This window comes from Hibiscus syriacus, unplaced genomic scaffold (genome assembly GCF_006381635.1).
Source record: "Hibiscus syriacus cultivar Baekdansim isolate YM2019G1 unplaced genomic scaffold, ASM638163v2 tig00110303_pilon, whole genome shotgun sequence".
Lineage (NCBI taxonomy): Eukaryota > Viridiplantae > Streptophyta > Magnoliopsida > Malvales > Malvaceae > Hibiscus > Hibiscus syriacus.
The window spans coordinates 304,836-318,029 of NW_024062672.1; the positions used below are offsets into that span (position 1 = coordinate 304,836).

A 13,194-nucleotide genomic window follows, 5' to 3' on the forward strand; every position below is an offset into this window, starting at 1 on the left:
TTTGCAATCTTGCAGTTCTTTGAATATCGACTGGATTAAAAAAACTCTTTAAATGATTTAGAGTTATAATCTTTGACAAAATATCAAGATTGAAAACCAGAAAAACAAGGACCTTTGCCCTTACCTTAGATGAAATATACCCAAACACTATCCTATTACAAATATGAGATAGCCTACTCCTATTGAAAAGAATTACAAAAAGGCTTGGTATTTATATATAGGAGCGTACAACATGGGGCATCGTTGGTGTATTACATTTCAAAACCGACTAGAATATTTTTCTATTGATGACGTTCGATGATGAATATAATTTTTACAAATAGGTAAATCTAGTTTAAGTCAGCTGCTTGAGAATTTAACTCTAACAAAGAGATTTTCTGAATTCCACCAAAACACCTAGACTATAACAAGTTCTTCTTAACAAGCTTAAGAAATTGGATTTGGATACCCATGTTATATTATTATATATACAATAAAGCTTGAGTTATCCCCCTAAAGCAATTGGTTAATAGCCCCAACTTTATGGATAATATTCAGCTAATATGTTATGCTTGAGTTATCACCCTAAAACAATTGGTTAATAGCCCCGACTTTATGGATAATATTCAGCTAATTTGTTATACTATTATACACAATAAAATTGTCCCTCTAGAGCAATTGGTTAATTGCCTCGGCTTTATGGATAAGTTTCAACTAGCCTGATAAAGGTGATTATATTATCATATACAATAAAGCTGAATTCAGCTAGCCAAAATGGCAAAAAGTCACTAAATAAAAATAGACTAAGGGAGTTGCGAAACACCTGTTATAGTCTACTTCACACAAGCTCTCAGAAATTTCATTTTTAGACCGATATTTTCGCACTACTTTGGTTAGATAAGTCTAAATGAAAGATTCCAGAGAATTGAAATAGAGGTATTCTAGATAGTCTAGTAATTGGCAATCCTAGTTGCGTCATTTTGTACGCATCCGGTTAAAATACCAAGTCCTTAAAGTAAGGAATGTGACAAAGTTCACAAAGAGCGAGAGAGGAGTGGCATCTTAAATAGATATAACCATAGAAAATAGGAAAGCCATCCTTAAGCCAAACCAAATTTTGATACTTGTCAAAGAACTATAATTCTCAAACATTAAAGAGTTGTTGATTCTTTTGATATTCTTTGAATTCATGCTTATGATTTGATTCTATTGTGAACCTGTGATAGGCAACATTTTACAAAATTCTTTCATTCTTCGATAAAGAAAGGAGGAAAAACATTCTTTAAACAGGACAATCTCAAATGAGGAAAGTCCTTGAAGCAAGTTGTTGTTTATTCTACCTCTATTGTAAAAAAAAGAATGAGCGATGCCAGAATGATGAAGCACTTCACATTTCTTAAAATCAAGTGGTCCAAGAAGCCATAAAGTTTGGAGAATTGAACTTATGACGCTCTCCTGTGACATTATTAGCAATTTATCAAGAAAAAATTATCATTCATCTCATGCTGAAGGCGATAAGCATCACCAAACAAATTATTTTCCCCAGCCATCATTCCATGTCCCCTAGAAGATTACATCACAAAGCTATAAGTCCCATTAAGGTGTATTATGGGAATAAACAAGTCCACCACTTGCACTCTGGTTATACTGTGATGCTAGCTCAAGTCTTGATACATCATTTATGCCTCTTCCATGCCGACCATTTTCTTTGTCAGGATTATATACATTATGTCCTTTAGAAGATAGTTGAACTTGAAATTGAGAATTTATGGCACAAAATAAGACATTGGAATAGATTATACACTTATAGACATTTCATATTGGGTAACATTGGTTATAGGAATCCAAAAGTAGAGATAACCACTTTTACTATCAACCAAACATTTTCATGTTTTGGGAAGAGTGAGATCTAGCAGTGATATATCTTGGAGTAGTAGAAGAGACAGTCGATGTAGCAGTCATTGCAAGAAAATGCACTAACAAAAATCTTCTAGTTCATACCGATGATGTTTATTTCTTCCAGTAAGATTGTTATACGGGATACCACTGACAACAAGGTTGAATCCGCCAAATCTACTCATCAATTGCTCCAACCGATCCCCATTCAGTTCTTGCACATCTGCTTTCAAAGGTATGCCGATCCGGTAAAGGGCAACCTCTGCACCACCGATCCCAGAGAAAAGAGACAGGACATTGATATACCAGAGTAACATGTCTCTTAAGACCAAAAGATGATAAACCACTGTGTCGACCTGGAATGAATTATCAAGTGATTTATACCACTCTGTCCGACTAGATCCCTCTAAATCTAAAAAATGGGCACCTCATTCAGAAGAGGCACATATCTCAGACATTTCCATCCGAATGATTGATTACTTCTTAAGTTTGTGAGAACATGAAGAGAATTCCTCAAGTTACTTGATAACACTGCTGTTTAGTGACACCAGAATGAGAGTATTCAAGATAAACATATTTGGGGCACGAATAGAGCCACGAGTACCCTCAGTGGGGCATTAGCGAAATTGGACCTTGTGGGGATCATGAGATTCAAATAAAACAAACATTGAGAGTAAGACTTATAGTTTAAAATGTTGGGGCATCTCAAAAGCCCATTTTAGACAAAAATGATCCATGTGGGGCATTTTGAAGGCCTACATCAATATGAATATTTGGGCATTTTTGAAAGCTCATATTAGCAAGAAGCAAATATTGGGGCATCTCGAAAGCCCATTTCAGACATAAATGATCTTTGTGGGGTATTTTGAAGGTCCAATTCAGACAGATCCATGTGGGACATCTTGAAAGCCCATTTCAATCAAAAATTAGAATATTAACGCATTTTGAATGTTTGTATCAGTAAATACGGGGGCATACTGAAAGCCCATTTCAATCAGAATCAGGAATGTTGGCGCATTTTGAACGTTTGTATCTGCAAATACAGGGGCATGCTGAAGGCTCATATCATCTTATGAAAAGATCGTTACTTTGAGCAAATATTTCCAATAAGACAGAAAGGAATGAAGAATAACAATTGTGAAACTGTGACAGTATTGCTGACTATATAATTGCTTCGTTCATCAAGCAGTTACATTAAGGTTCTATTGTTAAACAAATATCTACTCAGCAAGTATGGTTTCAAATACCCAATCTTATTAACCATATGTCATATGACAGCGTGTTCTTTGTAAAGATACATCACGGTTGCATGAATAAAGATGATCCCCATGTAGACCATTCTATCCAAGGTTCAGTTTCTCAAAGTCTCGGCTTTGAATTTTGTATTCTGTGTGTCGGTGATGATTGGAAATATTTCTTTGAGATTCCTGGCAGTTAGTTTTAATCATACTGTTGGGGGCTACGAAACTATTTTTTCACAACAGTTTTTGTTTACTTGATGACATTGAAGATGGAGGCTCGACTTACGTACATTACCCTTATTCCCGTTGTTACTGGATTATCATTGCCAGTCAGGATGAATTAAGTTTTCATCTATTTGGTTTATCATGTGCGTTTTATCTACAGCAGCAAGAATTCCATGATCATTCTTCTGTACATGGCTCCTATAGCTGATGTGTTTCTACTTCTTACAACACTCATTATGAAAGAAAATGTGATTGGTATCACCCTTGCCCTTGCCTGAGATGATATCAAGATCATTTGCTATCTCTTATTCAATTCAGCACTAGCATATTTTATGAATTTTACCAACTTTTTGGTCATAAAACACACCAGCATCCCATTTGTATTCCCACTGAGTTTTGTTCTCAAGTGGTCTTGTGACATCATACAAAAGCTTTGAACACTCTGCAAAGAGCTTTATTGATGAGAAACCTGGGCAGAAGCCACAGGAAAGAATGAATGTGTTGTCAAATGTTGTACGAGCATCTAAGCAGAAACCACATGAGATGATGAATGTGTTGTCAAGTGTTTTATGAACCAGTGATTATGGTGTTGAACCAATGTTGTGATCATATGGTTTTCATTTATTGATACAAAATAAAGCTTGTCTTCTTCAACCCCAAGCTTAGAAGTGAGATATGATGAAGATTTCTTTCCACAGAAGGAGGGCTGAAATTTTAACAACAAGAAAATAGTGGAGCCAACTAAGATTAAACAATAGGTTATTGTTAAACATCTCGACATGATATGGTCCAAGTTGCCTTGTTCGAGATTTGATTAGATGTGGAGACATGAAATAAATTAGGATAAATCCTCCTTGTGATGTGTTTCAAGAGTCAAATCAAAACATATGCTACTCTCTTAATTAATCTCTGTTGAGTTTAACATATCTACATTCTTCAAAGATGAAAGATTCTCTCTTCAAAGATGATATATTCTTTTTTCAAAGATGAAAGCTTTATTGGACTTATATACAAGTCCAGATGAAGAAAGCCGATGTTATCAAAGACTAAATGGGGCATCAAGGTCATAGTTATGACTACGGCAAGAGTTCCATAAATGAAACATTTCTTCTGAGACTTAAATGAAACAAAGAAGACACAAAGATGCAAATTGATCAGATGGTTCTTCAGAAATGAGAGCTTGATAGCATAAGTTGCTACACTGATATCCAAAGGTAACCCTGGAAATAAATGATCAAGTGAAGGAAGACCGAGTTCACCACTTTGAAGTCAAATGAAGATTGCATCAACATTCATGCATTCATAAAAACATCATTTGCACAATAAACAATGCATTACATTGATACATCTGATTGCATTCAAATATGAAGTTTTACAGATCTTCGTATGAAAAAAGAAGATCCAAAATGGAATACCTTACAAAGGGAAGGTAGAATTCAAATCACATCAGGAGAGGCACACATCTGAAGAATAAATGGTCGCATTTCACAAAAGAAGTATTATTTTGGGGTATGTTACCCAATCAACAAGTTATTTCAATGAGAAAACGATTTCCAAAGTTTGTCATTTAATCTTTTCTAAAAATGAAATTTTTGAATAGTAAGAAAACAATTTCCAAAGTTTCTTACTTAGTAAACTATTTCCCACATCTGTAAGCCCTTCAGTGTATAATGTTTTCAAAAAGCCTTCAGAAGCTTTTTGATGTTTTCAAAGCCTTCGGGTCATCTGTAAGCCCTTCAGTGCATGATGTTTTCAAAAAGCTTTCGGGAGCTTTTTGATGTTTTCAAAACCTTCGGGTCATCTGCAAGCCCTAAAGTGCATGATGTTTTCAAAGCCTTCGGGTCATCTGTAAGATCTTCAGTGCAGGATGTTTTCAAAACCTTCGGGTCATCTGTAAGACCTTCAGTGCATGATGTTTTTAAAACCTTCAGGTCATCTGTAAGACCTACAGTGTAGGATGTTTTCAAAACCTTCGGGTCAACCATAAGACCTACAGTGCAAGATGTTTTCAAAAAGCCTTCGGGAGCTTTTTGATATTTAAAGCCTCCGGGTCATCTGTAAGACCTATAGTGCATGATGTTTTCAAAACATTCGGGTCATCCATAAGACCTACAGTGCAGGATGTTTTCAAAACCTTCGGGTCATTCGTAAGACCTACAGTGCAGGATGTTTTCAAAGAATATTTTAGAAACCAAGCTTTCAGGGGTTTCTTGATTTGAATTCTAGAGATCAACAAAGATTCGAATCCATCACTCGATGCATCAATTTCCAGAAGGAGATTATAATAAGAAGAACTTATAGTTCAGAAGTTTGAACATTTCAAGCTAAAAATGATGTTTTATGTCTTTGCTCCATTCCTATTCCACAACAACAAGCAAAGAGGGGCAGTTGTAATCACCATTTTTACCTCCATCCAGCAGCCCCTCCACGTGCATTTCCAGTAGTTTCCATCCAGCAACCCCTCCACATTGTAGCTCTAACAGCTCCTAGCACAAACGACAGCTGCCCTCCACGTCGCAGCTACAAGGTGACTCACCGAACTCGACCCTTGTGACCGGTCCGAGCAGGGCTCCGTGGTGGCTATAAAATCCACCGAATCCTGCAAAAGAAAGATACACAACCACCACCAACAAAAAATCCATATCTACAAAACTGAAAGAAAAGAGAAAAGAAAGAAGAGACTTACCATCGAGGAGTCGAACGTCGCCGGAGACACCGTAGAACCGAAGGTAAAACTTCGGTTTCTTTTAGATCTACGGAGTTTGGTAAAACTTTAGGTTAGAATAATCTTAGATTTGGGTTTAGAAAAATAAGGGCTTCGATTTGGGGCACTTTTGTAATCTGACCACCGTGTATGGTGGTCGGCGGCGGCGCCGCCGTCGACGGACGGTGGTCGGCTGGTGATCGGCTCTCCCTTCTGTGAGGGAAAACTAGAGAGAAGGGAGAGCTTCTAGAGAGAGCCAAAGAGAGAAATAAAAAAAATGTTAAATGACCTATTTATACCCACTCCAAAACTACGTCGTTTTGGAGAGGGACCTCTATGCAAATTTACGCATGAGTAAATCTCGTCCTCAGTCCCTGTAAGTTGTATTTATTTTGTTTTAGTCACTAAAATCGAATTCTGAACTTTTAAATTTGCTCTCGTAATTTTATTTTATTTTATTTTAGTCCTTATATATATATATATATAGGATAAATAGTGCATTTAGCCTCTTTAAATTTATTAATTTTTATTTTAGTCCCGAATAACTAATTAAGGGTAAATTACACTGTTGGCATCTATATTTTATGATAATTCAAATTAGGCCATTAATTTATATATTTTACATTTTAATCCCTAATAGTTTGATAATTTTTATTTAATATACTTTTCAATTTAATTTTATAATTTTAATTTTTTTATCATTATTTATTTGTAATTTTATTTTGTTTTATATTATTACTTTCGATATGTTTAAATTATTATTATTATTTTTTTATTATTTTCATTTAGTCATATAAATATATATATATATATATATATATATATATTTGTTTAAATAATAATATTTATTTATTTTTAATATTAAGAAATGGGTTGTCTTAAAGCAACTAGAAGTCATTTTCTGATATTTTTAGATAAATAAATATTTTACTTTTATAAATTATAATTTTATTATTATTAGGAAAATATTTTCTATTTATTTATTTATTTTTTAATATTAAAGAGATGAGCTGTCTTAAAGCAACTAGAAGTCTTTTTCTAATATTTTTAAATAAATAAATACTTTATTTATCATTTATAAAAATTATTTTAATATTTTTCTTCCTTATTATCCAATTAAATATGAAAAGATCATAATTAAATATGAAAAGATCATAAATTAAATTCATATTTGAATTCTTAAATTTTACTATTATAGACAATTTATAATCGACAAGGACCAATTTTGGGTGTTGTGAGAGTGCTAATCATTCTCTAAACGTAACCGACCAAGAATCCCTTTTTATTATTAAAAAGAATAAATTTTTGGTTAAACGCAAACCAGTTTATCTTTTATATGATGTTTTCTTAAAAACTCTTTTAAAAGATGATTTTGTAGGTATTCGACCTACCTGACCCAATAGGCCGATGGGGACTCCCAAAATATTTCATTAAAAAACCATTTATTCACATTATTTTTCCCGCCAAGAAAAATTTCGTGTCCGGGCGAAAACCGGTTACGACAAAGGTGATGTCACCTCCATTGCATGCCAGCCATGCTTTCTTTGGTCATATTGTTCTCCATCTCCCCAAATAGTATATGCTTCTTCTCCGTGGACGGAGTCGTCTCCAATCTCGAGCTGGTTATCTGGCATTCTCAATGGTATACACAGCCTTATCATTAGAAGAATCAACGTCGACGTTACATTCCAACCAATAACAAACAAGGCTGCTACTATTTGCTTCGCCAATTGAACCCCTCCATTCCCCCCATATAATGCACACCTTGTGTCCTTCGGCAGTATCAACCTGCAGAGGTGTGGCTCCGCCAGTAGCCCCATGAGGAGACCGCCCATCAGGCCGGCCACTGCATGCGTGTGAAATACACCCAGAGCATCATCCACCTGTGGCCATGATTATGTGAGTGTGAAAATATACCAATCAACATTACGGAACATTTCCATGTGGACATGTCACATACCTTTTGTAACCACGTGCATTTCTTGTGAATTATCATCATGGATGCCCATGGAACACTGCCGGCAAGCATTCCGATAATTATAGTAGCCCAAGATTGCAACAAGCATGCTCCCGGCATGATGCAAGCGAGTCCGGTAATCATTCCATGAACCACGCCGATAACGGAAGGTTTCCCGAAGAACACGACATCGAGACATGTCCAAACAAGAAAGCTGGTTGCTGCCGAAACATTTGTGTTAAGTACCGCTATCGAAGAGTCGATACTTGCAGCATACGGTGCTCCTCCATTAAACCCTGACCATTCAATCCCCAGCAACCCAGCACCAGTGAGTATCAGCAGAATGTTGTTCGGAATAAACCTTTCTCTGTCGCTCTTGATACTGGGGCCAACCCAGTATGCAGCTGTGAGACCGGAGACCCCGGAGGAGAGGTGAATCATATATCCGCCGGAGTAGTTGATGGCACCCCATCGATAGATAAAACCACCACCCCAGAAGCTACAAGCTCCGACGGTATAGGAGAATATAAGCCAAAGTGGCGCAAACGACATCCATGCCCTGATATTCATGCGACCAAGAACAGAACCAGGCAGCAGGATAAGAGTGATAGCAGCGAAATTGAATTGGAAATACACAAGCGTCGCCATGGGATAAAGAGGCTCGGTGGCGACTCTCTAGGGTATATTGGCTCGGCCGACGAGGTAGCTTTGGCGGATAGCCGGTGCACCTTTCCCCCAGAAAAGGGAGGAGCTCGTCACCAAAGGCCATACGGTAGCATAAAAGGACCCAACAAATCAGAACTACAGCAAAGGCATAAAGAGCCATGAAAGCCGAGTTGACTGCCCATTTCTTCTTCACGATACTGGCATATAGGATTACAAGTCCAGGCATGCTCTGAATTCCCACCAGAGTCGATGCCGTCATTTGCCATGCGTTGTCTCCTTTGTTTAGTCATACGGGCACCGCTGGATCCATTTCATTTCCTGTGTAGGTTATCTGATCACCCATGGATGCTGCCAATTAATTCTGTTATACGTACTGCTTAACCACTCTTACATGATTAAAGAAACTGAGAATGCATTGAGGACCAACATTCTTATCCTTGCTTGTAACAACAGTACTAATTATTTCTGGGAATTTCTTGGGAAGGTGAGTAATATATCAAGAAACCGATTCTTATTTTATTTCATTTGATCATCCCCTTATTTAAATTAGACTTTCCAAGTTGAAAAAATATCGATTTGGGAGAAGGGCCCCGCCGTTTGACCCACATATACAGGGATAAACATTTCACCAGTTTTGATTTTATTTAATCTAGTTGGATCCATTTTCTATTTTGAAAAATTGGATTTTAGTTCAGGTTGGATTCTTTTAAGAGTGGGATAAGATCGGGTTTGACTTTAGGTTAATAGAATTGACTCGAGTTGATCAATCTGAACCAACATAATATTATATTATCTTTTATATATTTTGAAGTAATGAAAATTATCATTTATATTTTTTAATTAAATCTTTATTTTATCTAATAAAAATAATTATATATATAAATATGATCAAACTCAAGTTTTAATCTAAAAATTAGATCAAAATGGATCGAATAAAATCTTTTTAAACCTAAATTAGAATAAATATAAATGAAAAGATTTAACTTTTAAGTTGGATTTAGATAAATTAAAAAACCAATCTAACTCATGACCATTCCTATATGTGTAAGCCAACTTGCTAAGGTTGAGATGGGTGAGTGCATGTGATAATAGAACACACCCGTTGGCATGGTTTGTTGGAATCATAAAACCCATATCTAGATGATGCACTTGTAGCCTAATCAAAGGGATGAAAATAGGACTGTGGAATTCAAGTTGTAGGGGCTACCTAAGCATGTGTTCGGTGTGGATGGTTCCATAGAAGTGAGGGGACGCTAAAATAGGTAAACGACCATATTTGCATCCCTTTCACTCTACATTGGCTGACCCAATTAACCATTTTCACATGCTCTTTCTTTAGTTTATTTTTATAGATAATCTACCTTTTTATAAGGGGAAAGTAAACAAATAGTTTGCGATATTTTATTAAGTCCTATGATTATTAAAAGTTATAAAATGATCCCAACTATAAGACGATCATTTCATAGTCATCAGATTAACGTCCAGCTCGGTCTGTAGTCGATTTTTAACCAAAAAATGAAGAATTTAGAACTTATGAATAGATCGAGTTTTGCAGAAGCTCGTTATAGGGACAATCCTCTCAACTTAGTTTGTTTCATTCACAATCGTCAGAATTCGAACTTCTAATATTACTTAAGAAATCTAATGTCTCGTCTCATTAGACCAACTTCTTGTTGATTTTAGATAAACCACTTCAAATATTATTTACATCAATTTTACAATATAACTTTATTATTAATCTAAGGATGATTATAAGGTAATATTTGCTCCATTCATTTAACAATGAACGTTCAAACATCCCTGACATGCGATGTACCTGAACCTAAGACCTCTAGAGATGACAATTATCCATCTAACCCAGGTTCGTATATTTCATCATATAACTTTAAATTGATTGGATTACACCATTATAATAATAATAAGATGCAAATTTTGATATCAAAATATCTTCTAACCATAATTACAATTACTTTATAATCTTAATTTAAAAAAAATCAAAATATGAAATTAATTGCATTTATTATTTACTTAAACATATAAATCATAAAGAAATATGATTTGAAACCATAATTTCCGTATATCATAAAAATATACATAAATATTTAGCATTATTTACTAATATAATTCTGTCTGCGTTCTCTTGCAAATAAATAAAACTTTGGAATCTACATCCACAAAATTCAACTAATTTCACTTACTAGTTTTTAATATGTTATTTGTGAATTATTATATTTGTTTAAGAAAAAATTAAAACATTTAACCTAGATTAAATTATTATGTGTTGATTCTATTGAATTTTTAAGGTAAGTGAGAGGTTCATATTAGATAAATCAAACGAACGAAGTCGAACGTGTGTTTGTAAATGTCCTAACTAGAATAAGTCGAGGATATAACAGTTATGATCTTTCCTCATCTATTGGATCAGTGATAACAAGTAATCATCTCGAACTATTCAATATCCATATTTTTATTTATTGAGTTTCAAATATTATTCATTGAAATATGAAATTTATAGTATCTTGACATCAATAAAAGATGAAGGTAGTGTACTGAAAAATAAAATTCAACATGGATACGTGTCAAAGTCTAAAATTTAAGGAATATCGATCTCAACATATGCAAGTAACAAGTTAAATCAAATTGTGACAGTTAAACAAATTCGAAAGATTCAAAAAAAAAATATCCCACTTCCTAATATTAACCTCACCATCTACAAGTGGCGAGATACTATTATGGACAGTAAAGACATTTTGATAAATAATGTTTGAAACTTGGGTATTTCATAAAACGGTCTAGAATAATTTGACTTTTTGATAGGAAATAAATAAAAAATGGACTTAGAATAATAGTTTTGAAGGTTTAATTGAGTGGGAAGAAGAGATATTAGTACTTTAAGCAGTTGAATTGAGTATTAGTACCAAAACTAATACTGAAGCTGGCTGGCTGTCAATCCCCAAAAACTTGAGTTGTTTTGATCGCATCCACTACTTTAAGCAGTTGCCTGATCTGGACCACATTGCACAGATCTTGTTTGTTCCTATTGGTGTGTGGTAGTAGTAGTGATATGCTAGGAGAGTGTGAGTTGTACCGAAAAAAAAGAAAAAGAGATATGTCATCACTCATTGCAGAGTCTCGATTAAGGTTTCCTAAACATGCTCCACATTTCGGATTCTATGTTTACGTTGCTATATCATCGACTTTCAGGGAGGAATGTATACAGTTGTGAAAAAGGGTTTGGTCTGGCGTGGCAACCAGGCAAGCAAGAATTAAGCTGCAAACAGAGTTGAACTCTTTGGATTAAACCAACCGGGGAAGGTGTGATCAATCTGTAATGAGAGCAGCAGGTAAGATACTACGAGGGAGGAGGAGAATCACTGTCCAATATAAAGAAAACCACTTTCATACTATCAAGGATAACTATATACAAACTTGATTACATCTTTCAAAAAAGAAAACCCATGCAGCAGGTTCAACTAATGGCATTTAGTATGGCCTGTAAACCAAATGGAATCTCCATTCCTGATCTCCACAATTAACAAAATGAACCATCTACGCTCGAGAATTCACTACACTTGACGAATTGAATTTCAAAGACTATGAGCCATAATGTTGTATCTCCAATTAAGTTAAACTAATTTAGAGGTAAGTTCTGGTAGAATCAAAGCACTGTAAATAGAGAGCCCTTCTAAGCCATTTCACATACAATATGGGGAAGGAAATCTTAAGTCTTTTGTTGTGGGGGGGGGGGGGAATCAAGAAAACAATTCAGAAGATATGAAGAATAGAAGTCTTCAGAGATCTCACAAATCAAAATGAAGATATGGGAAATATTGATCGACTCCAAAATTTAAATCCAATGCACTATTCAATCAAACATAGTGCATTCTCTTCTACCGTTATCCAGAGTGTCAAATGATTATGGAAATAAATCTTGTAACCTAAAAATAGCTGAGGTGGCGCTTCTCAATCTTTTATTTTCAATCAAAATCATGAACTAAACAAACAGGTTAATCTAAACGTAACATGTGTGCCAATTGCTCAATGACAGGCTGCCACATAATGAAAAGAGACCTAAACATAGAATCAATACAAGCACAATGCTATGATGATTTTATATCTCCTTTTTACATGGTTAGCCATCATATTCCCCCGGCACTTCTCAATCTGGAAAACCACAATGTCCTATTTTGAATCAAAGCATAATACATTCCTACCATGTATCAAACAATTCAACTGATCACATGAGTTATGACTAGAACAATGAATTACTAGTCGAACCATGTATCAGACGACCTTTTATTTAGGTCCGATTTTGATACCATGAGAAAATATCTACAGTGAAATAAATAAATAAATAAAAGCTGTATAATATACGAAGATATAGATTCGATACGTACTCATTTCTCTGCATAGCAATTGATAAACCATGTCTGTCTGCAACAAAAACAGAGTTAACAAAAGGAAATACGATAAAGAGAAAACCACAAGACTTTCAAAGGATAAACAGAATGCTAAACCTTGTTCAC

General features: G+C 34.9%; 1 protein-coding gene across 1 annotated transcript; it reads right to left on the reverse strand.

Moving 5' to 3' along the window:
* Positions 1 to 7,541: 7,541 nt before the first annotated feature.
* On the reverse strand, positions 7,542 to 8,951 carry LOC120116848 (ammonium transporter 2-like). The gene is made up of 3 exons (XM_039137251.1): positions 8,731 to 8,951; positions 8,006 to 8,675; positions 7,542 to 7,928 (listed from the first exon to the last, which is right to left on the reverse strand). Exons 1-3 carry the CDS (start codon positions 8,925 to 8,927, stop codon positions 7,542 to 7,544), a joined length of 1,254 nt encoding a protein of 417 aa, XP_038993182.1. The 5' UTR covers positions 8,928 to 8,951.
* Positions 8,952 to 13,194: the final 4,243 nt, after the last annotated feature.

What these genes read in the sequence shown, in the direction of transcription:
- LOC120116848 (XM_039137251.1), bottom strand. Translation starts at nt 8,927, where the DNA reads ATGACGGCATCGACTCTGGTGGGAATTCAGAGCATGCCTGGACTTGTA. An exon ending in CTCCCTTTTCTGGGGGAAAG is followed by an intron (nt 8,676 to 8,730) that starts GTGCACCGGCTA and finishes TATACCCTAGAG; the next exon opens with AGTCGCCACCGAGCCTCTTT. An exon ending in AATGCACGTGGTTACAAAAG is followed by an intron (nt 7,929 to 8,005) that starts GTATGTGACATG and finishes TCATGGCCACAG; the next exon opens with GTGGATGATGCTCTGGGTGT.